Raw genomic sequence first — 26436 nt, 5'->3', positions numbered from 1 at the left:
TATATTACATAGTCTTAGACACTAGATGTTACAATTTAGTGCATCACTGCATAGATATGTAGTTTCTAGAGCATTCCCAGTCTATGGCTTCTTGGACTTCTTCCCTCACCCAATAGTGAATATACTATGGACCCAGTCATATGATATATAGTTCTATGCTCCAATATTATGTTGTACTGGAAGAGAGAGGGCCTACACTAGGTTGGCTGCATCCTTTAATGATTGGTGAGAACCTCTGCAGAGATCCCCTCTTTGAAAATTTAAAATCTTAAGAAGAAACCAACCAAAGATTAAGGAAAGAAGATGGTGGGCCAACCAGCACCAACCCCCCCTGTCCATCTGGTTAGGGATGAGATAGTGACCTGTAACGTCTGTTTTTTGAAAATATTGATCTTACATGTTAGTTCCTCAGGTGGTGGACTGCTGGTCAACATGTTCTCCAGGCGAATACTGGCTTGAAAGCTGAGTTTCGAATTCTGAAGAGCAAGTTGTGCATCTCCCGAAGATGGCTCGTCATCATACTGGGCAAGTTGTGCATTGCCCAGCAAATACAAAGCATGACTGTAAGATGGAGAGGAAATAACTCCAAGCCGGCAGACCTTACAATGTAGAAAAAAAATCAACATATTATAAAAATCCTACTATGGAGTTTAATTTTTATTAATGGATTCCTCTTAATTTTGGGGGAGTCTCCTATTTATAGTGTTTGGACTGGTTGACTGGTCTGAGTAATTGTTCCTATGAATAAACGTGTCCGATCAGCTGATATGAAGTTGACTTGGCGAGGTCTATGGACAGCTCAATGTCACAGTTCAGGGCGCAGCAGTATGGCCTGTAATATGTCCATCAGTCACACGGTACTTGTACTGGATTCTGTGGATTCCACCAAAAATCCAGACTGAATCCACTGCTACTCTGCCAGCACTGGATATAAAAATAGCAACAAAAAGAGGAATAAATATCCTCCAAAAATTAAGTATTACTTTACAGCAGAGATGGGCTGCAGTGTGTACATCGCCCAGGCCAAAAACTAATGCTCTACCAGGATACAGCTAAACCCCCACTAAATGGAGGCATCACAGGTGCAGGAGGAGCAAATCACACACACACTTCCATGGAATGGAGGGGGCGATTGCTAGATGATACATTTTTGGAGTATATTTATTCCTCTTTTTGTTGCTATTTTTACATTTAGTGTAGGGACCTACAAGCATGAGGTCGCATGATGAGGGTTGTAAGCTTCCGTTTTATGGCCATAAATATCAACAAAAACCTCATATTTTTTTATACAGGATACAGCCAGGCCCCTTTCTGTTGGACCTTGCACTGTAGAGTGTCTGTCCGTGCATGATACACAGGTGGGGTACGGCTTGGCAGCCCGCCTGATCTAATAGTATGGGCGTCACCTAATAGGCTGTGGGTTTGTGACTGTGTTATCTGAATGTGTGAACAGCGCTCTATGCAAGCCACTAGTGTGCAGTTTTATCATCTAGCAATCGCCCTCCTCCATTCCATGGAAGTGTGTGTGTGATTTGCTCCTCCTGCACCTGTGATGACTCCAATTAGTGGGGCTTTAGCTGTATCCTGGTAGAGTATTAGTTTTTGGCCTGGGCGATGTACACACTGCAGTCCATCTCTGCCAGCACTGGTCATAAATTGATAGAAACATCAGACCATGGAGAACCAACACTTTAGAGGCACAATAGTAGATTTACCTTCAGAGGGGTACTAACAAAAACATACAAGAAAGTTGTGAAATAGTATATAGCTACTACGATTATAAATCCCACTGTCATGAAGAGGTTGAGAACATAAAATACAATCTACATTTCTAATTTCCTCCCATTTTACTTCTACAGTTTAACATGAGTCTTGTACCTTTTCTTGCATGTCTAACAGCTTCTTACAACCAGGAATAGAGGTTAGCCGTAGCAGAGCAGATAGTGCTTGACATCTTTTACGTATCCAGTCATCTTTAGCAGAAGTGTCTTCAACCAAGAACTCAAGGAGACCTAAGCAAGCTTCCAGCAGAGCCCATTCCAAGTCCTGAGTGAGCGCTCCTCTCTGCAGGCACCGGCACAAGGCCCTGGCAGACCAATCTGCAACACTGACAGATATACATAAGATACTAAAATCATGTCTGACAATGTCAACACCCACTGTTAGTACTATTCATATGAGTAGGTTTTTTACATGGTTTACTTTGTCTCAAAGGGGGTTGTCTGGTTAGGAGTTTGCAGTCTCCATACAATATCACTCAATTGTATCTACAAGGCACTGCATCCCCTCAAGGATGCAGGGCCTACCCCCTAGGGACCCAGAAGACCAGTGCCGGTAACAGACATTCCAGAAAAGCCTGTTCTCCTTCAAATTTCCCCATAGACTGGTACCAGGCTATGGTTGGACCAATGGATGGCCGCCTAGAGGTGGAGCCAATCCAGTCCACTAGACGACCAGGTGGGAGGGGCAGACAGTGAGCAGTGAGTCGGTGACAGTGAGAGAGAGAGAGAGAGAGAGACGAAGCACTAACAGGAGTGTGACAGTGACTTGAGGGCTCAGGTGGTTGGTTGCCGGTGGAGTACGGTGGTGTACTCTCGGAACCATGCACCAACGGGGTACAGAATCCTAGGTCAGGCAAACGCTCAAGGCAGACCTGATAAAAATCTGCTCAGTGAGGGGACCATCAAGGACCTCACTGACTTTGAAGTTCGGGACACAGTAGCAATGGTAGAACCAGGGAATAGGACCAGAGACTCCAACCAAATAAGGCATTTTTTTGTCCTGTTCATAATAAAAATTAAGGCTTCCGTAATTTTTTTGAAGCTGAAGAAACTTATACATATGATTTTCACTGTAATTATCATCATTTTACAGTGAATAAAGCTGATGTCTTCATACCAAAACTATGGGCTGTAGACATCTATCACTTATGATAATGATTTATTATTGGTTTTCAATGTGTTCATAAAAAATATTGTGTCTGTGATTCTTTGATAAACTGTGCAGAGAAGATAAAAAGTCAAGTAGACAACCCTGGTTTCCATTGATTGAGATTCTTTATTTTATGTTATGTCATAACTATATATTCCAGGTTGGAATTTGCCTCCACTAGCTATTAGTTCAATCATCCCACATACAGTGTAAACCATGGCCATGGCATCCGTTTGATCATATAGTATGACTGTAATGTCTTTTGCTAAGAACTGGGACAGAATTTACCGCAGCCTGAAAAGTCACGTGAAAGTGAGTAATAATAATAATAATAATAATAATAATAATAATAATAATATTGCGGTACTTACAAGTGGAGAACTTGCTGTGGAGTCATGACGGAGGAAGAAGGTTTTACAGGAAGGTTCTTCAGTAAGTTCCCATATTTTATAAAGCCATGGAGTAATTGTGCGTTGAGTGGACACAAGAGATTCTCAGCCAGAGGAATAAAACTAAAATAAAGTTTGTAGTCAATGAAGCCATTCAGTTTGTGTCCCATTGTATAAATGGTGCCTTATAGGAAGATACTGTAATAGGACGAAACCTATTTTCCTGTACAAAAAAAACATTTTGGATAATCTTTTGGGAATTGTGGTGATTTGTGGTAATACTGAATGTTCGCACCATGCCCTGTTGGTTCTAGTGACTCTGCCTGTTTGTCCTGGCCATGCCATCTGCTTGAGTTACCCCGGTGGTTTCCAGCCTTGCTAGACACTCTACCTGTCCACCCTGGCTGTGCCATCTGCCTCAGCCACTCCGATGGTCCCAGTCTTGCTAGTGACTCTGCCTGTCCGTCCTGGCTGTGCTGTCTGCTTCAGCAATTTAGTGGTCACTGTCTACACTAGAGACTCAGCCTGTCTACACCTGTGTCCGTCCCTGCCTTGGGGGGTTAACTGTCACAGTCCCGGTCACTGCCCTGGGAGTGGTACCTGGCATCCACCTTGCCGTGGGCGCTCAGTCAAGCCACTCTCACTAAAGGGTAAGCCCGGGGTCTCTCTGTGGTCCAGTGAGTCCACTTCAGTTCGCTGCTTTACCATCTCCGGCGGTGAGCATTACAGAACAAAGGTGCCAAAACTTTTTCATTTGGGAAGGTGGACTTATCTGGTACTTTTCTTATGGATAATCTGTAGCAAAATGTATTTAAACACTGTGCTTCCCATGGCTCTGGGTATGGAGAGGACACTGTTGGTAGATATCTTATAGAAATTAACTACAATATAATGGCTACTGCAATCAGAAAGTGACGCATGGCGCTTGTGTCTGCAAATATTAATGACAATAACAATGCCTCATATCAAATACTTCCCAATAAAAGTTACCGCCATAACATCGATGGCCAGAGAGACTCTATAACATATGTGCCAGTACCAGAGGCAGCTGGAGGTCCCATAACAGTGACAGCCGCAGCCCACATACGGGCCACATTTAGAGGGTTCATGTTATAATAATCATATTACCTACAAAAACTGTCAGAAAGCTCTTTATAAAATGTGACAACCAAAGTCACCCATAGTAGTAGATTATATATATATATATATATATATATGTATATATATATATATATATGTATATTACTCTAGTCTGTGGCTGGTGGTTTCTATTCATTATACTTTCTGTACACAGAATGGAGATGTGAGGCCCTATGTTCTTGGCAGTGATGGAGGTCACAGAAGTTTATGTCTTCTTATCTGTGCAGCTAATTATTAGTATCACTGATGCTCTAAAGGGTACTTCTCACATAGCGAGATCGCTAGTGAGATGGCTGCTGAGTCACAGGTTTTGTGACGTATCAGTGACCTCATTAGCGATCTCGCTGTGTGTGACACTAAGCAGCGACCTGGCCCCTGCTCTGAAATCGCTGATCGTTACACACTGTTCTGGTTCATTTTTTGGTTGTCGGGCTCCCGCAGGGCAGCACGCATCGGTGTGTTTGACACCTTACCCAACGACCTCGTTCGCGACTTACGTAGGTGTGCATCTTCGTTGTTTTCCGCGCTCTCTCTGTTCCGATTGGTGATTGCAACTGCGTTCGGATTCGCCACTTCTATCCTCTGTTCTGGCTTGTAGATCGCTGTACATTTCAGAGGGCTGAATTCACTTGTCCCAGACCGCGTGTAGCAGCAGATCCTAATACAGTCCATTCTGCATCGGGACTGTAGGATGGACAAGGATGGAGAAGGATGGAAGCGCTATTATGTTGCCTTCTCTAAAGACAAGGCCGCCCAGTCACAACGCAGTTACGACCACCAATCAGAGCAGAGGGGGCGCGGAAAAGGCAATGTAGATGCACGCCTATGTTACTAATCAAGATTTGAATCGTGCTATGTGACAGGGTCCCAGCGACCGCCGATATCGTTGCTGCGTCATTGGGAAGATCTGACTGTTTGACAGCTCACTAGCGACCCTGTAGCGACGTACCAGCGATCCTGACCAGGTCGTATCGTGGTCGGAATCGCTGGTACGTCGTTTAGTGTGACGGTACCCTAAGGGCTCATTCACACTTCAGTGATTTTCCCATAAAAGAATATTGGTCTGAGTTTCATCAAATTTCCAACAGTGTCGTCAGTTTCATCAAAGTTTGGTCCAAGATCCATCTGTCTTTCTATAGTGAGAAAAAAAACAAACAAATGTTTTCTCCACTTTCTCCTATAAGTCTATGAAAAACAGATAGCTCTCTGATGGCATCCGAGTGCTGTCAGATTTTTTCCACGGATTGAGTTTAATCCGACACTTGGATCAATATTGGACATATCTCCATGATTCTGCATTGAAAACTCAGTCTGTAAAAAATCTGGGACACATGATCAACTTCATAATCTATCATAAGCAAAAGTGATATCCATGAAAATTATCCATGGCACTTGTGCGTGAAAAACTGATGTGTGCATGAGCCCTAAAGGCTGCTTTACTAGCAATGTCGCTTGTGAAAGCAGCCGCCCCCGTCGTTTGTGCATCACGGGCAAATCGCTGCCCGTGGCGGACAAAATCGCTAGTACCCGTCACACATACTTACCTTCCTAGCAACGTCGCTGTGGGCTGCGAACAACCTCTTTTTTAAGGGGGAGGTTCGTTCGCCTTCACAGCGACGTCACACAGCGGCCCGCCAATAGAAGCCGAGGGGCGGAGACCAGCCACATTAACGACATGCCTACCTTGTTGCCAGCAGGACGCAGGTACGTTGTTGTTCGTCGTTCCTAGGGTGTCACACGTAGCGATAGGTGCTGCCTCAGGAACGACGAACAACCTGCGTCCTGCACCAGAAACGATATTTGGGAAATGAACGATGTGTCAACGATCAACGATTAGGTGAGTAATTTTAATCGTTAACACTCGCTCATAGGTGTCACACGCAGCAACGTAGCTAACGACACCGGATGTACGTAACAAATTCCGTGACCCCGACGACATATCGTTAGCGATATCGTTGCGTGTAAAGCCCCCTTAAGTCTTATCTGTATTCTCCATGGATAGGACTCGTACCCATCATAGTCTATGGGGAAATTCACATGTCTGTGTATTTTCGGACTGAGTTGTCGGCACAAAATCAAGGAGAAATGTCCAATCAGAGTCTTGGATCAAGCTCATCAATGCAAGTCTATGGGTCCATAAACAAATCAGACAGCACTCAAATGCCATCCACGTATTGTCCGTTTTTCACAGACTGATAGGAGAAGGTGGAGAAACTTTCCTATTTTTTTCATCCAAGAAAAGCTGATGAAACACGGACCAAACTGATAGCAAAAATTGACACAAAAAAAGGAGAACAAAACAAGAGTGTAGTGCAAAATATTCAAAGTTTAATGAAAAAAAAACTGGCACAGAAAAAGGATCAGCAGAACATTCCATGGGCCATTAAGTATCAACTATTGCATATAATTGCAAATAATGTGTCTCCCATCCTCGTGTATACTGTATATCCATCCTGGTATATATGTTGCCCATCTTAATCCCATCCTGGTATATATGATCCCCATCCTGGTATATATGATTTTTGTCCTAGTATATATGTCCCCATTCTTGTATATTTAGCCCTCATCTCGGGCCTATTCTTGTATATATTTCCCCATCACGCTGCACACATAAGAAAATCACCTTTTGTGCCTCCCCTATTCCCTCGTAGACTGTAAGCTTACGAGCAGGGCCCTCACTCCTCCTGGTATCTTAATTTTGTTATTTTGTATTGTCTCAAATTGTCTGTACATGTCCCCTCTGAATTGTAAAGCGCTGCGGAATATGTTGGCGCTATAGAAATAAAACTTTATTATTATTATTATAATCCCAATGTATAGTGAAAAGAAGATATATAGTACAATAACGCTGGCAGGTCTGAACGTAGTCAGAGCACAGGGACCATCACAAAATGGAGTAAAATGTAAACAATTGACAAAAGAATTATAAATGTTATTATAACTAATACTCAGTATTGCAAGATGCCCAGTATATCATATTAGGTAAAAACCCAAATATATAGCCCTGATATTGCACATAACCCTAGCAGCAGAGGAAGATTTAAATTGATCAACCATTAAACCCAAAATTCATAACTGTTACAAATAGCCTGCTACCAAATAAGGACAGAGAAAAGGTAGAAAAAAAGACCATGAATGGTGTAAATATATGGTGATCACCGTGACATACCCATGGTCAGTAACAACAGCCCAAAGAAAGCAGCAGAGCGGTCCCCCAGAGACAAAGGACCCGACGTACATTTCACGATCTTTCAAATATTTAGATCATTTCATCATTCACCAAGCTCTGATGACAAAAACACTGATGAAACTCAGACCGTTTTTTGCATATCAGAAAAATCAGTGACATGTGAATAAGCCCTTATTCAAACACCAGCAAATGCTTTCACTGCCTGCAAAGTAACTGCCTGCCATGCTGACATCTACAGGTACAACTAAGAAATTGCACTAGATGATGTGTATTCACTTTGTAATCACTTTAGTCTTTACATAAGGGTCTAAACGTGAAATAGGTATTGAACACGTCACCAATTTCTATGTAAATATATTTCCAGAGGTGCAACTGCCGTGTATTGCTCCACACATGTCGTTAACAACCCATCCAATTCACACAGGCAAAGAAATCAAACCATAGATATTCATAAATTTAGTGATGACACAGGGAAAAAGTAATAAAGTTATTGTTGCAATACATACTGATGGCATTGATTACAGAAGAATTTCTAAAATGCTGAAGGTTCCAGTGGGTAGTACTGGGGCCATAATCTGTAAGTGGAAAAAACATCATGTCACCATAAATCAGCCACAATCAGGTGCTCCCCACAATATTTCAGACATCGGAGTGAAAATATTATCAGAAGAGTTGTCCAATAACCACCTGTAGAGAGCTAGAGAAAGACCTGGAATCAGCAGGTACAATTGTTTCAAAGAAAACAATAAGAAATGCACTTAACCTCCATGACCTGTATGCACGCTCACCACACAAGACTCCATTGCTGAACAAAAAGCATGAGACCAAAATTGAACTCTCCGGGTGCCATAATGCAAACTATGTTTGGAGGCCAAAAGGCAAATCACCCCCAAAACACCATACCAGCAGTGAAGTTTCGAGGTGGGAACATCATGGTGTGCAGATGTTTTTCAGCATACGGCACTGACAAACTTCATATAACTGAAGGAAGGATGAATAGAGAAATGTAACGAGACATTACTGATAAAAATCTGCTGCCATCTACCAGGATTATGAAGATGAAGCGAGGGTGGACATTTCAGCAAGACAACGATTCCAAACACACGGCCAAGTAAACTCTTAGTTGGTTTCCGAGAAAGAAAATAAAGCTGCTAGAATGGCCGAACCAATCACCTGACCTGAATCCAATAGAAAATTTATGGAAGGAACTAAAGTTCAGATCATAGAAGGAGCCCAGGGGACCTTCCAGTGTTTGTATGGAAGAATGGGGCAAAAATCAAACCTGAGCAAAGCATGTGACTAGTTTCTCCATACAGGAGGCATCTTGAAGGTGTCATCACCGACAAAGGCCTTTGCACAAAGTATTAAACAAATTTCAGTAAGCGTGTTCAATACTTATTCTATGTGTCATTTTTCATTATTAAACATCACTAAATATGTAGAAATCTATGCATTGATTTCTTTATCTGCGTGGACTGGATGGGTTGTTACTGACATCTTGTGAGAGATTCATTTCAATTGTACCTTTAGAAATATATTTACTTAGAAAATTGGTGACATGTTCAATACGTTTTTCACCCACTGTATATGCTATCAGCAAAATGTAAAAAAATTATGATTTTTTTTTTTAGACCTGCCCCATATTGTTGCACTTACAGCTATGGCCCTACGTTATGACCATGTGCCCACACAAGAGATTTGTTGCAGATTACTTATACAACCAAGGTACAGTACAATGCATGTGAATGGACTTTACCATACACATTATGCAGAAAAAATCATTGTGAATTTGAATGAATACCTACATTGTCTGAGGTAGGCTTGTTTTCTACAGTTTCTGTATGTAAAGCATACGTGCTCCACATACAGCTCTGAGGACATCCCGACATCAGATCTCTCCTGCTCTAAGTACCAAATGGAAGCGTGGTTGCCAGGACCGAAGACTGCAGTAATAATAATTTTATTTTTATAGCACCAACATATTCCTCAGCACTTTACGATTAATCGGGGACATGTACAGATAACAAAGACAATGCAAAGTAACACAGTTCAACAGTTCCAGGAAGGGTGAGGGCCTTGTTCACAGGCTTACAACCTAAAAGACGGCAGTAATATCTGAAGGTCATGGAACCTTGGAAATAAAAGTATATTAGTAAGTTGTATAGATTTGTGTAAGGAACACGGGTACAGATATTTCTCTTAAAGGGAACCAGAAATTTTGCACTAAACCTAAAAGATTCCCCCCAGCAAGCACTGGCCAGATGAATCACGTCACCTCTTACCAAGATGGGAAAGAGGTGACGTGGGGTCATCTGGCCAGTGCTTGCGCAGAACGGTGGAGGCAGAGGAGAATGCGGGGGCACGAGATTATGGGCGGGTACTTGCTGATGAAAATCACAGCACCGCCCATAATCTCACACCTGTGCACCACCAGCGGTCACACTGTGCACAGTGCACATTCCCACTAGAGTGGCACGGCGCATGCGCGAGACATGGGGCGCACTGGGTGGCGTCCTGAAGTATGAAACTGAGCGATGGGGGATGGCGTAAAGCAGCAGGAGGCAGGATAATGGACACCAGACAGCCCGCCCCTGTGTACGATTAACAAGATTTGCATACGAAAAGGTACCACTTTATCAAGTATTTATTTTGGTCTAAAAGGGGGCACAATAACAACAGGAACCTTGCTAGAATGCAGCCCAGAAGCTGCAGAAGGGGAAACTTTTAGGTTTAGTGCAAAATTTATGCTGAAAGGTTCCCTTTAAGTTGACAACACATTTAAAGGTGTGTTTCGATCTGAGGAAATAATGGATGTCGTAAATGTTTGATAGATGTGAGTCCCACAGATGGAACTTGTGCATATCTAGAGTAAAGGGCCCTGTCTCCTGTCTGCCTGACTACTTACACAAGCTCCATTGAAGTCATTGGAGGGAACTGCACTGCACATATACATTTACCTCTGCAGTAATAGTAGGGTGTAGTGAGTCCCCATCACAGAGAAAACCCATGCATCACACAGATTGGCGCATATGGCTGAATGAGCCCTATCAGTCAGAGTGCTGACCACTAAATCACAGACTAGCCGTGGCTATCCTGAACTGAGCGAGACAGCTTTATCTATTACTACAAGGCTGTCACTCTCAAGTCGGGAGCCAGAAGCCACTCCGTGTATTGTGGTAGGAAAAGAGAAAAAGGAAAAGAAAATGGAGAAAAAAAGAAAAGAAAGAAAGATGCTGGAAAAAGGAAAAGAGGAAAAGGAAAAGAAAAGAAAAGAAAAAAAATAGGTGGAAAAGGGAAAAAGGAAAAGAAAAAGATAGTGAGAAAGAAAGAAAGAGAAAGAAAGAAATATTTTTTTTTTAGCTATATAATTATATTATGTATGTACATTAGTACTGACCTCTCCTGCGCAGCCCGCTTGTTGATGAAATCCTCTAGGCCTTGCTGGAGGTAAAGGATCGCTTCGTGCACTCTTGCTCCTGGACCATTTTCTTGCTCTAGCAGAGCTAATCCGACATAACACCTAGACCCCACACACAAGCACATTATATTATACTAAGAGATTCGATTATTTTTCATATTCGATCGTGAGAGTTGGATTAAAAGCTCACTGAGATATTACAATGTGTAATAATAAATGCGTTATTGCGGTGCCGTTTAAGAGAAAATATCCTTTAATAAGTCGTCCGGGGACCAATCATCTATAATAGTCCTAGATAGGTTGCAGGTGACTGAGACGCACTCCCCATGACTGACATGTATATCAGAAGAAACCTGCACCTAGGGAGACACTTGTCATTTTAGGTTAGCAGGGCGGGGAGAGGCCACCTGGGATTGGCTTGGACTAGTCATGCAGGATGCACAATCCCTAGCCGACGTTTCAAAGTTTTCCCTGAAACATTGCAATGTTTCAAAGAAAAATTCACATGGCTACAAGAATGCAGTTGGTGTCTGATTCATACTACTTTTAGGTTTGGGCATCATGAATCTCATGTCAAGTTCCCTTTTAAAGGGAATCTGAGAGAAGGTTTTTGCTATGTAAACTGAAAACAGCATCCTACAAGGGTTAACACATAGGATTCAGCGCTACCTGTCTTGTCACAGTCCAATCTGTTGTTTACTGGCTATGTTTGTTTAAGGAGCTTATCACTGCTGGACTACAAAGTCACACACAGGGTGGTCCAACACATCCCCTCCTGTGATTGACGCCTCACTGTCTATGTACACTCTCTATAGGGAGCATGGTGTGAGCGGGGGACGCTCTAAAACTAAACATTCTGATTGTGTAAAGGTACCGTCACACTAAGCGATGCTCCAGCGATCCCACCAGCAACCTGACCTGGCAGGGATCGCTGGAGCGTCGCTACACAGGTTGCTGGAGAGCTGTCACACAGGCAGATCTCACCAGCAACCAGTGACCAGCCCCCAGCCAGCAGCAACGCGTGGAAGCGATGCTGCGCTTGGTAACTAAGGTAAATATCGGGTAACCAACCCGACATTTACCTTGGTTACCAGCGCACACGGCTTAGCGCTGGCTCCCTGCACTCCTAGCCAGAGTACACATCGGGTTAATTACCCGATGTGTAGTCTGGTTATATGTGCAGGGAGCAGGGAACCGGCACTGACAGCGTGAGAGCGGCGGACGCTGGTAACGAAGGTAAATATCGGGTAACCAAGGAAAGGGCTTCTTGGTTACCCGATATTTACCTTGGTTACCAGCGTCCGCAGAAGCCGGCTCCCTGCACATTCAGTTGTTGCTTTGTCACTGTCACACAGAGCGATGTGTGCTTCACAGCGGGAGAGCAACAACTAAAAAATGGCCCAGGACATTCAGCAACAACCAACGACCTCACAGCAGGGGCCAGGTTGTTGCTGGATGTCACACACAGCAACATTGCTAGCAACATCGCTGTTGCGTCACAAAAGTCGTGCCTCAGCAGCGATGTTGCTAGCGATGTTGCTTAGTGAGACATGGCCTTAAGAACAGCTCGTTGGATTCAGAGTCTCTTTGCTTACATCATGCTGCTCTCAGATGAGGTAGCAAAAACCCTTTAAATGGGAATCTGTCAGCAGAAACTGACTTGGTGCACCCATGGATTGGCTGAGCAGTTCAGTGCCCATTCCACCTACTTCTTTTCCATCTATCTCCATTATCCTTGTCCTTAATTGACAGCATTAGCTTTAAAACAGACAGAGGTAGACGGAAAACAACTAAGTGGAACGGTGAACTGAACGGCTCGGCCTTGCCAAGGTTGCACCAAGCACGTGCTTGGTTTGAACAGTAATTTTTTGCTGACTTCCTTTTAGGTTATTATTATGCCGTGTCTTCAGCTCATATCCTGTCTTTTCACTCCCCATTTATTTTCTCCTTGAAATAGCTGGTCTCCATGAGATTTTGACAACTTTCAGTCGGGTCCGGGAGATTGGCCATCTTTCCATATTTCGAACTCCTCCCGGATATTCTGGCACATAAGTACTACCCCTTTAATTTCAGATGAAAATTAAATACTTAGAAAAGAAGTTAGGAATAGCGTTCGTGTACTTTGGATAGCACAGTCGTCTCAGCATGGTGGTTCCCACCCGAACACTGGATCGAATTATGGCGCAGGCGACAGTATCAATATTGCAGAAAGTGTTATTTATTTAGGCCAACATCTTGTGCACACAGGTGGGCAATATTTCAGCTCCATAATTCTGGGCCTTTCTCAAGCTCAAATGATGAAGATGAAAGATCGTTTTTCTATGTATAAGACAACCAATACTTGTCACTTGGAGGAATAATATTGACTGTAGTTTGCCTCGTGATGAGGGTCTTGTTTACGCAGCAGTGTGATCATGGTAAGATGTCCCCACACGTCTCAGCGGGTTGTATCACTGTCATCCACTCATATTATTCTAAATGTGCAGAGTACTGCGCCAAATATAAGTGTGCCACATAAACAGATGACACAATCATGTCACACAGAAGACGATCTGAAGGAAAAGATCACGTCACCTGGCAATGGCAGATGCTGGTCGCAGCGCCAATGACTTTTGTAAGAACATCAGGGCCTCTTTGTTTTGTTTCCGTAGCAACAAGTATCGGCCTACGTGAAAATTGTATTGCCAGTTGTTAGGATCCAAAGAAAGAGCATCTTTATACTTCAGGAACGCCCGTGTCACAGGACTCTCCTCATCCTGAGAGAAGACGCTGGCCTGCAAATGTAAGAGCGATGAGAGGATAAGAAACAACGTTCAAATAAAGTCAGCTAACACCTAAGGTCATGTCAGTCATCATATGGATCCTCATTTAATAGTCTTCTTTTCTTGTAGCTTCACTTCTCTAGAAAAAGACTATTATTTACACACGGGACTGCAAAGATAATGCGTTACAGGTTTCTTTGTTATAAAATAACATTATTTTATCATGGTGCCTAAATTGACCAGAAATCATACTGAATACACTGTCTCGGAGTGTGCCTGGTTTGTAGGACATTTTTTGTCCATACACACGTTAGTCACCTCTCTTGGGTGCTCGCAGATGCTTTCTCCTCCTTGTCTGTTCTTCCATCATACACTCTAGCCTTCTAGGTAGATTCAGGTGGCAGAACCCTGCCTGAGTATTCAGGTAGTTGGTGGCCATACCACTGGTGTAGACTGCTTCCCCAAGCCAGCTCTGCATAGGCCACTTGACAAACCAGCTCTGCTATAGTGATGGATAGTCAACTTTACCACTTACCAGCTCTGCTATACCAAGCCCCAAGCCAATTCTAGCTCTACTATACTCCTAACCTAGTGCAACTCTGCTACAAAGCCACAGTGAGTCTTCTCACCTAATGAACTCTGCTAAGTTGGTGTATTCTGCTAAGCAACTACATTGAATCTACTGATTCAAATCTGCTACATCGATGGACTCTGCTACATGGTAATAGCAAGCCTTCTGACATACTCAACTTTGCTTTGCTACATCACTAAAGAGAGCCATCTGAGCTACTCAACTCTACTACATTGCCACCATGAATCTCCTGACCTATTCAACTCTCCTACTTTGGGGGATCTGCTATACAACACTTCTGAATTCACTGCTGTGACATACTATGCTATGCCTCATTCCGAAGTCTACTTTTCTGTGCCGCTACTTTGATTATTCCTCAACAGTCTCCCTATGCTGAACCCCCAGTTTTCTACTAAACTGCTACTCAACTTCTCCAGTTGTTATCTAGTCTATTGAGACTCTATTGTTCTGACTAGATGTGCCAGCTGCATTGACATCTATCCATCCATTACAGCTGCTCATCAAGACCAAGGCTTCGAGGATCACCTCACCACTTGAGACATATTATCAACCGCACAGTAGAGCTTGTAGAACACTACCTGACACAGAGCTGTAGGCTTTAAGGTCTAGAGGAAAATATCTCCACAATAGTGAATATAATGAACCAATACATGAACATGAGTACAATGTGACCTCATAGACTCTCAAAGGTCCCATATTTTTGATCTGAACAACTAGAAGCTTGTCAGTAAAGCCCGCTTTACACGCTGCAATGTATCTTACAATGTGTCGGCGGGGTCACGTCGTAAGTGACGCACATCCGGCATTGTAAGTTACATTGCAGTGTGTGACAGGTACGTGCGATTGCGATTGAACGTTAAAACGTTCATCGCATACACATCGTATCTGTCTCTAGAATTGAACGTGTGGTTGTTCAATGTTCCCGTGGCAGCACACATCGCAGTGTGTGACACCCCGGGAACATTGAACAGATCTTACCTGCCTCCCACGGCTGCCGCTGATAATGCGGAAGAAAGGAGGTGGGTGGGATGTTTACGTTCCGCTCAGCTCCGCCCCTCCGCTTCTATTGGCCGCTGCCGCGTGACGTCGCTGTGACGCCGAACGTCCCTCCCATTCCAGGAAGTGGACGCTCGCCGCCCACAGCGAGGTCGTATGGACAGGTAAGTACGTGTGACGGGGTTTAATCGTGTGTGCGGTATGTTCAACAAATTGAACGTGCCGCACATGCGATGGGGGCGTTGCAAATCGCATACGCTATCGTATGCGAAATTGCAACGTGTAAAGCGGGCTTAAGTCCTCATATGGCTGAGTGCACGAGGCCCAAGGATGAGATCTGGGCCTCGTGGTCTCCACCTTGGTAGAGATGAGTGGACCCATGGAAGTTGAGTTCTGCGGGTTCAGCTGGACTTTAGATAAAGTTCAATTTAGGACCCGGAATTGATCTGAGCCCCAACGGAAGTCACTAATTGAGCAGTTCATGTCTCTGCACTCATGCAGCCAGCCATAAACAGAACGCTTCCAGGGGAGGGTGGACGGGGTTTTTCCTTTTTTTTTGGTGCATGCTACATACAATAACGCTGATGTTACCCCCAGTGAGAGTCATTCAAACACTGCAAGCAGTTCACACTGGGCTGAGCACCGAGCACACCCGAGCACCGAGCACACCCGAGCACCGAGCACACCCGAGCACACCCGAGCACAGCGATATTCACTTGTGCTTGGTTTTTTGGTATATTCTGTGTTCAGTACAAACAACGAACTTCGGGTTCGCTCATCTCTAATCCTTGGACTATCAAATTAGTAATCCAACTCTCTGCTGTTTCACCAAATGTTCATTCATGAGAAAATACCACAAAACAGAGTGGTAACATTACTAGTTTATTACTCATGATATTCTGTGCAAAATTCCCCAGCCGTACAAGCACCAAAAAAGTCCATTATTGTACATTACAGCAACCATGCTTTACAGAAGGCATCAGCAAGTATTTTATTCCTTGAAGGTAGTTTCCACAATTAAATTGAATCAAATCATTATATATCCTAAACCTATGTTCCCTTATGAGATAAGTCACTATCAGAAAACTAGAATAAAGGCCCAGTCACACTAAACAATTTACCAGCGATCCCAACAACGATACAACCTGATAGGGATCGCTGGTAAGTTGCTAGGAGGTCGCTGGTGAGATGTCACACTAAGGGGTACTTTGCAAGCTGCGACAACGCAAGCCGATGCTGCGATGCCGAGCGCGATAGTCCCCGCCCCCATTGCGATATCCTTGTGATAGCTGCCGTAGCGAACATTATCGCTATGGCATCTTCACATGGACTCACCTGTCCTGGGACGTCGCTCTGGCCGGCAACCCGCCTCGTTATTAAGTGGGCGGGTTGTACGGCGTCACTGTGACGTCACGCGGCAGGCGGGCATTAGGAGCGGGGGGGCGGAGATGATCCCGCCCACCTCTTTCCTTCCGCATATCCTACGGGAGCCGCGGTGACGTCGGTAGGAGATGTTCCTCGCTCCTGCGGCTTCACACACAGCGATGTGTGCTGCTGCAGGAGCGTGAACAACATCGGACCATCGCGTCAGCGTAATTATGGATTACGCCGACGCTACACCGATGATACGATTACGACGCTTTTGCGCTCGTTAATCATATCATCTAGGCTTTACACACTACGATGTCGCCTGCGATGCCGGATGTGCGTCACTTTCAATTTGACCCCACCGACATTGCACCTGCGATGTCGTAGTGTGCAAAGTACCTAAGCGAAGCTCCAGCGATCCCACCAGCAACCTGACCTGGCAGGGATCGCTGGAGCGTCGCTACACAGGTTGCTGGTGAGCTGTCACACAGGCAGATCTAACCAGCAACTAGTGACCAGCCCCCAGCCAGCAGCGATGCGTGGAAGCATGCTGCGCTTGGTAACTAAGGTAAATATCGGGTAACCAAGGTAAGGGCTTCTTAGTTACCCGATGTTTACCGTGGTTACCAGCGTCCGCAGAAGCCGGCTCCCTGCTCCTTGCACATTCAGTTGTTGCTCTGTCGCTGTCACACACAGCGATCTGTGCTTCACAGCGGGAGAGCAACAACTAAAAAATGGTCCAGGACATTCAGCAACAACCAACGACCTCACAGCAGGGGCCAGGTTGTTGCTGGATGTCACACACAGCAACATCACTAGCAACATCGCTGCTACGTCACAAAAGTCGTTCCTTAGCAGCGATGTTGCTAGCGATGTTGCTTAGTGTGACGTGGCCTTAACATGCATGCTTGGCTGAAATAAGTGTGACTACTCTGTTTACCATTGCTTTAAGGGGCTACTGGGTTTTCATCCTTTAACACATACACAAAGAGAGCAGTCAGAGAGTCTGAGGTCAAACCAAACCAGGCATCCATGGGTTAAAACAGAAGAATGGTCAAAAGAAAAGCTGAGTTATAACATTACTTTAAAGGAGTTATCTGACATATACTCAAAAAAAAAAAAGTAAGCTAATCTGTGCTGTATTGTCATATAAATCACCCCTACATTGTTATTTTTTGTTTTCTGACTTTTGCTCCTCTTGAATTATCCCTTTATTCTCTGCAGCTCTTTGTTTACATTCAGCACAAGCAAACATGATAACTTCCTGTATTCTTGGTTTCCAAACCTCAGTCTGAGCTGGCACCGCCCAGCCTCACTGTCCAGCCCCGCCCCCTGCCCGCCCTCTGCACACTCATTGGCTGTCAGTATTCTGCCCCAGCACCTGATCTCTCTGCATTAGAAATAACAGAGCAGAGATCCTGCTTCTCTCATCTGTGACACAGCAATCACCTCACATCCACAATGGTGACACATAGAGATGTTACATGTTCCTCACCCCTTATCGATAAATGAATACTGTGTAAGGAAGACTATATATAGCATCTAATGTGAGTCTATAGTAGATATGTATGCCATGTATGTATGGTACATGTGTGTGTGTGTGTGTTTTGTGTCATGGTCATGTTTTTTCACGGATGCATCTGTCTGGCATCCGTTCCGTATACGGTCCGTGTGTCATCGGCGTGCCTTCCTATTTTTTGCGTATTGCAAAAAAAAATGGAAGCAGCTAGATAGATAAATAGATGGAAAGATATAGATAGAGGGTTAGATAGAGAGACAGATAGCTAAAGGGATGGATGAAGGAATGAATGAATGAATGAATGAAGGGATAGATAGATAGAGGGATAGATAGATGAGAAAAACATATAAAATGTCCCACTCCCCTACATTTTGTAATCTTGCACCCTTTAGTGCCATTCATGTGGCACTAAGGGGTGCTTAGCCTTGTATTTAGCTTATTTTTGATAGCTAGCTAGGGTAAAGCAGACGGCTGCAGCCTGCAAACCACAGCTGGCAGCTTCACTTTGGCTGGTAATCCAAAACAGAGGGCATCCCACGCTGTTATTTAAAATTAAATAAATAATTTAAAACAAAAAACGTGGGGTCCCCCCCAAATTGGATCACAAGCCAAGGTAAAGCAAACAGCTGTGGTCTGGTATTCTCAGACTAGGGAGGTCCACTGTTATTGGACACTCCCCAGCCTAAAAATAGCAGGCCACAGCCGCCCCAGAAGTGGCGCATCCATTAGACGTGCCAATCCTGGCGCTTTGCCCCAACTCATCCTGTTGCCCTGGTGCGGTGGCAAACGGGGAATATATGGAGTTGATGTCAGATGTGTAATGTCACCTGGCATCAAGCCCTGGGGTTAGTGATGTCATGGCGTCTATCAGATACCTGACATCACCAACCCAGTCAGTAAGAAAAAAAAAATATACAACAAAAAAAATTTTTTATTTAAAAAAACACTTCCCAAAACATTCAGTCTTTCACCATTTTATTGAAAAGAACAATCAAATCAGGGTCCGGCGTAATCCAATAAGGGGATCCCACGACGATCTATACCATAGTCAATGTCCTAGTCAATGAAGAACAGAATGTTACCCATTGGCTGGGAAAGCAATGCAGTGACCTGAGCTAACATCAATAGGTCAGCCCAGGTCACTGCAGGGCATGACAAGTGCTGACTTCAGGAGGTTAGCTGAGATCATTACCTGCAGTGACGATCTCCTGCACTGCTGACATCAGCGCTGTCATTGACTTATATGCCCGCTGCATTCTCAGCAGTATCGTGGAAGCCCGTGACATCACCGCTAGTGACAGTCTCGGGCCGCCCGCGAGACGTGATGTGAGAACGCGTGGGCATAGAAGGCAGTGACCGCGGTGACATCAGGATATCGTCACCGCAGGTAATGATCTCATCTAAGCTCCTGACAGGAGCGCTCGTCATCCCCGCGGCTGCCAGCACTGCAGTGTGGAAGCTGCTGACACTGACTGCAGGGCAGACAGACACTGACACTGCAGTGCGAGAAGCCGCAGGGCTGGCAGGGAGCGGGACACAGACTGATGCAAAGACATAGATGACACATGATGACACAGACAGCGTGCACGGGGGAGAGGGGGAGACAGTTCCCTGTGTGTCGGCAGTAAACATGATAAAGTGCTGGGGACACAGCGCTTACAGTGTATCTGAAAGCAAGTGAGTGTGCAACTTTCTTGTTCCTTGCCTTATTGAACTGGACACTGAATCGTCTGGAATTCAGAGCGCACGTAGCTGGGCACAGGAGGCGGGGGGAGGGAGACTACAGAGTGTGTGGGAGGGGGCAGGTAATGCCCACTAAGCAGCGGGGTGGCAACATGCTGTTCCCAGATTTGCATGTCAACATAGTCCTGCCCATGTTGACATGAAATGACCGGATGCAGCAAAATCGCGTCAGGAGCGGTCACATGACCACTCTAAGCCTGGGGAGAGGGGCTGACAGCAGGGCAGGTAAGTGCTCACTATCTACTTACCTGCCCCAATGTAGCCCAATAGTGAAATAATAAAAAAAAGTCAAAATAAGCCGGATAACCTCTTTAACATTTCACTATGTGCACCAGGGTAGTATAAAGTTATACAATAGCTGGCTAGTTTTACCAACTTGTGTAAGTTGAATTCGACACTGTGGACCCTGATTGGCTGCTGAACCATCCATGACATTGGTCTGCACCCTGGTTCATCGCATATCTGTACTGGGCAGCCAGCATCATTGCGCATGCACTGACCACCGTATTAGCCAGTGAGACATGGCCCAAGTGGTGACACCAGGCAGGGAAGATTGCTGCTAGAGCACTAATGGACAACAGATAACCCTAAAAATATCCAAACATTAGAGTGACTCTGATGATTAGACCAAGGTCAGTCAAATCCACTAATTATCTGACATTACCTAAAATTCCTACAAATGATATTGTCGCCATGTAGAATTGCAATGACCAACCCTTTTGCTAAAATAAGGATAAATGCCAGTCAAAGGAGGCTATTAATCATGGAATGACACTATAAAGCCATGCTCACACCATGCAATTGCACTGATTTTCAGAAATTGCTGTAAAATCACAGTGTTTTTACCATCATTTTAGAAAAAAAAATGCAACATGTGAACATGGCCTAATGCTATGTCATGTCTATACTAATTGTCTAGAGCTCTGATGCCCCAAAACATAAGTACAAAGAGTAAATTTAATTAGAAATGTTTTGCATAAAAACTGCCCGAGAACAGTTCTAACAAGCCTCGATTTCAGAGGGCCCCTTTATAGCATGCATTGTCTCCTAGGAACATACAGGATACTTATAGGAGTTCCCCTTGAATATTATAAGATGGTGGCTGTAAACCCTACATGCAGTTGTGCTCAAAAGTTTACATACCCCGGGCAGATTTTTTGCTTTCTTGGCCTTTTTTCAGAGAATACAAATGATAACAAAAAATTTTTTTCCACTCATGGTTAGTGGTTGGGTGAAGCCATTTAATGTCAAACTACTGTGTTTTCTCTTTTTAAATCCTAATGACAACCAAAAACATCCAAATGACCCCTATCAGAAGTTCACATACCCCAGTTTTTTTATACCGTGTATTGACCCCTCTAATATCAATAACAGCTTGAAGTTTTTTGTGAAAGTTGTGGATGAGGCCCTTTATTTTCTCAAATGGTAAAGCTGCCTATTCTTCTTGGCAAAAAGCCTCCAGTTCCTGTAAATTTCTGGGCTTTCTTGCATGAACTGCACGCTTTAGTTTTCCCCAGAGTGGCTCAATGATATTGAGGTCAGGAGACTGAGGTGGCCACTCCAGAACCTTCGCTTTGCTCTGCTGTAGCCAGTGACAGGTCGACTTGGCCTTGTGTTTTGGATCGTTGTCATGTTGGAACGTCTAGTACGTCCCATACGCAGCTTCCTGGCTGATGAGTGCAAATTTGCCTCCAGCATTTGCTGATAACGTGCTACATTCATCTTTCCTTCAACTTTGACCAAGTTTCCTGCGCCTTTGTAGCTCACACATCCCCACATCATCAGCCATCCACCTCCGTGCTTTACAGTAGGAATGGTGTTCCTTTCATCATAAGCCTTGTTGACACCTGTCCAAATGTAACATTTATGGTTGTGGCCAAAAAGTTCGATTTTGGCTCATCACTCCAAATTACCTTGTTCCAGAAGTTTGGAGGCTTGTCTCTGTGCTGTCTGGCGTATTATAGGCGAGATACTTTGTATCATTTGCACAGTAATGGCTTTCTTCTGGAGACTCGACCATGCAGCCCATTTTTCTTCAAGTGCCTCTGTGTCGCCCACCACAGTGCTGCAGCGGTCGCTTCCGGGGCACTGCGGGGACTCCTCTGTAGGGACCCCTCTGGCAACAGGTATGTTAGGTTGTTTACTTCTGAGTCGTGACGCCACTCTCGGTTTGCGGTCAGGGTGAGGGGTGACCGCCACTGCAGTTTAACGAGCGTCTGGGGCTGATGGGCTGCAGTTAGATGGTGTGGCCTCCCGAGAGGGAGGTTGGCCCCAGGGGCTCGGGTGTATGTGTGTGGAACAACAGGTCGCAGAAGAACTCAGTCTCAGTCCAGAAATGTCTTTCAACTTGTTTACTCACGTTCAGCTGGTTTTGTGAGATAACCCGGGCGATACTGAGATAGACCAGAGAGAACCAGGTATCCTTCAGGCTGGTATAAGGGCGACTGCTGACTCGCCTTCCTAGCACTTCTTGTTTCGGATAAGCCCTGACTTAAAGTACAGTGGGATTCATCCAGGGAAGTCGCAACTGCCTTTTCTCCCCTTTCTGGCCCGTTTGCTGGCAGCGTGGACCAAGGTGGATAGCTACAGGCTCGATTCTCCTTATGGGCCCCCTCGTTGCTGCTGATGCTCGGACTCTGTGTTGGATGGTGTGGGACCTCTAGTCCCACCACCTGCAGGATTTAGCAGACCACTAAATGGATGTATGGCTCTAGGGACCTGTTCCCCGTGCGTGCTTCATTACCAGAAGTCCCCGTACTCAACTGCCTGGCCTTTCTCTTCTGCAGGAGTCTTTCAGGCTGACTGTGTGGCAATGTACTCCCCCGTCAGCAGCCACTACACGTGCAGGGGTCTGACTAGTGTGTTCGCTCTCCTACGCCTGCACTTCAGACTCGGCTACCTCCAGCTCCTGTTCCCTTGACTGCCACTGCAACAACTCGCTTCCAGCCTCTCTACCGCACCACTAGCTGAGATGTGGAGGCCACTTCCCCTCCTGGGTCCGCCCAGGGGTCCTCTCTAATGTGTGTGTGAGACCTAGTTACAATGTGTCTGTGCGTACATACCCTACTCAGCCTTTGGGATTACCTGTTTGCACTCACCCAGCATGGGTGCAGTACTCAGTGGTGCCTGACCAAGTCAGGGGCACCACATCTCCTTATTGTACATCTTGAAACCGCCACACCGCTAGTTTTCAGTGAATCCCTGTATTTTAGCTGATGTCATTTGTGTGTTTTTCTTTGCATCCCAAACAATTTTCCTGGCAGTTATGGCTGAAATTATTGTTGGTCTACCTGATCGTGATTTGGTTTTTACAGAGCCCCTTATTTTCCATTTGTTAATCACAGTTTGAAAACTTAGATTATTTTTATATAACTGTAAAAGATTGAGTTAAAAAAAATTACTACAATTGTTTTTAGCTGCAGTGAATATAAATGTGATAAATGACTTTCAACACGTAATTTGTAAGACACGTTCAACGCTACCAAGACTAAGTAAAAGTCTTTCTGCCTCTGAAGATCACATTCGTCTCCTCCTTATGTCATAGTCCTGATCTACTGAATGCGATCTTGGAAGGTCTTAGCTTTAATATATCCCAGATATCAAAAACAGCTTGCGCACACTTATGTCAGAGCTCCTAAGACACCAATATAACAAATTCTTAGATGATCCAATAGACTAAAATAAATAGTAAATAAGAGATTACGCGCTGGCACCAGGACTGGACATTTGGTTCTGGTTAGCCATAATCGGTTCAGCTGTAAAAGAGTTTTAGGCAGAATTCCCAGATTCTACAATTCAGAATGGATTTTCCTTTAGGAACAGATATTTTTCTATAATAAATGATACTTAATTTTAAAGTACAGGGCCGTGGGGCGCTTATTCGGCTTGTTCGATATCTCCGATTTTCTGCAATGGAGAATACACCATATACAAGGTCACAATCCTCTTTTTATTGTCTGCTTATTAGTGATCAGTCTAGCAGGAGTTAAGTTCTGCCATCCTGTGGATTTCTACTAGGGTCACAGGTTACAGGAGACCTATCACAGCCACCTCCGCCCTTTAACCCCTTCACAACCAGAACGATTTAGTGTTTTTGGTTTTTTTTTGCGCCATTCTTCTTCCGAGAGATGTAACTTTTTTATTTTTCAGTCATTATGGTCATGTGAGGGCTCGTTTTTTGCCGAACGAGCTGTACTTTTAAATGAAATAACGAGTTTTACCATGGTGTGTACTGGAAAACGTTAAAAAAATTCCAAATGTGGAAAAATTGCAAAAGAAGTGCGATTGCATGATTGTTTTTGAGATATTTTATTCACTGTGTTCCCTATATGGTAAAACTGAAGTGTCAGTGTGATGCCTGAGGTTGGTGTGAGATCATAGACACTAAACATGTATATGTTACTTTTATCTAAGGGGTTAAAAAAAATCTGAAGTTTGTCCGAAAAAAGTGGCGTACGTTTTGCGCCATTTTCCGCAACCGTAGTGTTTTAATTTTTCAGGATCTATGGCTCAGTGATGGCTTATTTTTTGCGTCTCGAGCTGACGTTTTTAATGATACCATTTTTGCGCAGATGCTACAGTTTCATCACCTGTTATTGCATCTAGCGCAAAATTTGTGGCGACCCAAAAACATAATTTTGGCGTTTGGAATTTTTTTGCTGCTACGATGTTTACCAATCAGATTAATTGATTTTATATTTTCATAGATCAAGCATTTCTGAATGTGGCGATACCAAATGTATGTATATTTTTATTTTTTTAACCCTTTAAGTTTCAATGGGGTAAAAGGCGGGTGATTTGAACTTGTAGGTTTTTTTATTTTTTTTTAATTTTTTAAAACTTTTTTTAAACTTTTTTTCTTATTTTACTAGGTCCCCTAGGGGACACAGTCTGATCGCTCATTCATTTCTCTCGATCAGAGCAGCATCGCTCAGACCAGGAGAAATGATCATCTCTTGTAACAAGCAGCACTCGGCTGTTTCTTACAGGACCTGAGTCATGTGAGCACAGGAGTCATCACATGACCCTGTGCTACCAAGACAACCACCGAATCCACATGATCACGTCACGTGACTTCCGGTAGAGGCCTGTGAGTACGGATCTACCGCTATCGCCGTTAATATGAAGCTGTCATGTCTTGACAACGCCATTTAAGGGGTTAAAGGGCATGGGCGGATAGCCACTCGTGCTTAGCAGGCACATGTGTCAGCTGTATAAATCAGCTGAGATGTGTGCTGATCACCGAAGGCTGCTTGAAGCAGCCTGCGGGGATTAACACTATGACCGCTAGGACGTAATATTACTGCCCGTGGTCATTAAGGGCTTAAAAGATGGTGGAGACTGTTCCTCCACGCTGATTATAGCTTCATTTATGGTCCTTATGCTGTGGTGATCTTGTCCTGGTGATCTCCTGTGCGTTGTTTCTGTGCAACGTCACCATCAGCGTCTTCAGATCCCGCGCGTGCGCGCTTACCATTCTCGACACCCTCTCATCCTGGTGTTTACTTGTCGGGTTCAGACGCGCGCTGTGCATGACCGGAACCGCAGGAGTCTTCTGAGCATGCACATTGCGCATCTGAAGCCGACAAGCAAACACCAGGATGAAAAGGCGGCGAGAATGGTAAGCGCACATGCGCGGGATTTTGACGGAGCTGACGTGACGTCGCTCATGTAAATCCATGGTATCACGCCCACAGGGCGTGATACCATGGAAAGCATGCAAACGCCGACAGGGCGATGCGACGACCATGGGACTAGAGACCTGCTCATTTACAGTTAGGTCCAGAAATATTTGGACAGTGACACAAGTTTTGTTATTTTAAGCTGTTTACAAAAACATGTTCAGAAATACAATTATATATATAATACGGGCTGAAAGTGCACACTCCCAGCTGCAATATGAGAGTTTTCACATCCAAATCGGAGAAAGGGTTTAGGAATCATAGCTCTGTAATGCATAGCCTCCTCTTTTTCAAGGGACCAAAAGTAATTGGACAAGGGACTCTAAGGGCTGCAATTAACTCTGAAGGCGTCTCCCTCGTTAACCTGTAATCAATGAAGTAGTTAAAAGGTCTGGGGTTGATTACAGGTGTGTGGTTTTGCATTTGGAAGCTGTTGCTGTGACCAGACAACATGCGGTCTAAGGAACTCTCAATTGAGGTGAAGCAGAACATCCTGAGGCTGAAAAAAAAGAAAAAATCCATCAGAGAGATAGCAGACATGCTTGGAGTAGCAAAATCAACAGTCGGGTACATTCTGAGAAAAAAGGAATTGACTGGTGAGCTTGGGAACTCAAAAAGGCCTGGGCGTCCACGGATGACAACAGTGGTGGATGATCGCCGCATACTTTCTTTGGTGAAGAAGAACCCGTTCACAACATCAACTGAAG

The 26436-nt window shown here is 44.5% G+C and overlaps 1 protein-coding gene across 1 annotated transcript in view; it reads right to left on the bottom strand.

The window, feature by feature from the left end:
- Positions 1 to 26436, bottom strand: part of LOC142297175 (uncharacterized) — a 143270-nt gene that overhangs the window by 27674 nt on the left and 89160 nt on the right. Inside the window, exons 10-14 of the mRNA XM_075341444.1 lie at positions 13643 to 13842; positions 11048 to 11170; positions 3303 to 3443; positions 1879 to 2107; positions 398 to 599 (exon numbers count right to left, since the gene is read on the bottom strand). Of these exons, the coding sequence (XP_075197559.1) occupies positions 398 to 599; positions 1879 to 2107; positions 3303 to 3443; positions 11048 to 11170; positions 13643 to 13842 (895 nt within the window). The remainder of the gene's footprint in view (positions 1 to 397; positions 600 to 1878; positions 2108 to 3302; positions 3444 to 11047; positions 11171 to 13642; positions 13843 to 26436) is intronic.

This window comes from Anomaloglossus baeobatrachus, chromosome 3 (assembly GCF_048569485.1).
Source record: "Anomaloglossus baeobatrachus isolate aAnoBae1 chromosome 3, aAnoBae1.hap1, whole genome shotgun sequence".
In the NCBI taxonomy this organism is placed as follows: domain Eukaryota; kingdom Metazoa; phylum Chordata; class Amphibia; order Anura; family Aromobatidae; genus Anomaloglossus; species Anomaloglossus baeobatrachus.
Note: the sequence above shows the minus strand (reverse complement) of the source record. Positions and strands in the feature narration are given on the sequence as shown.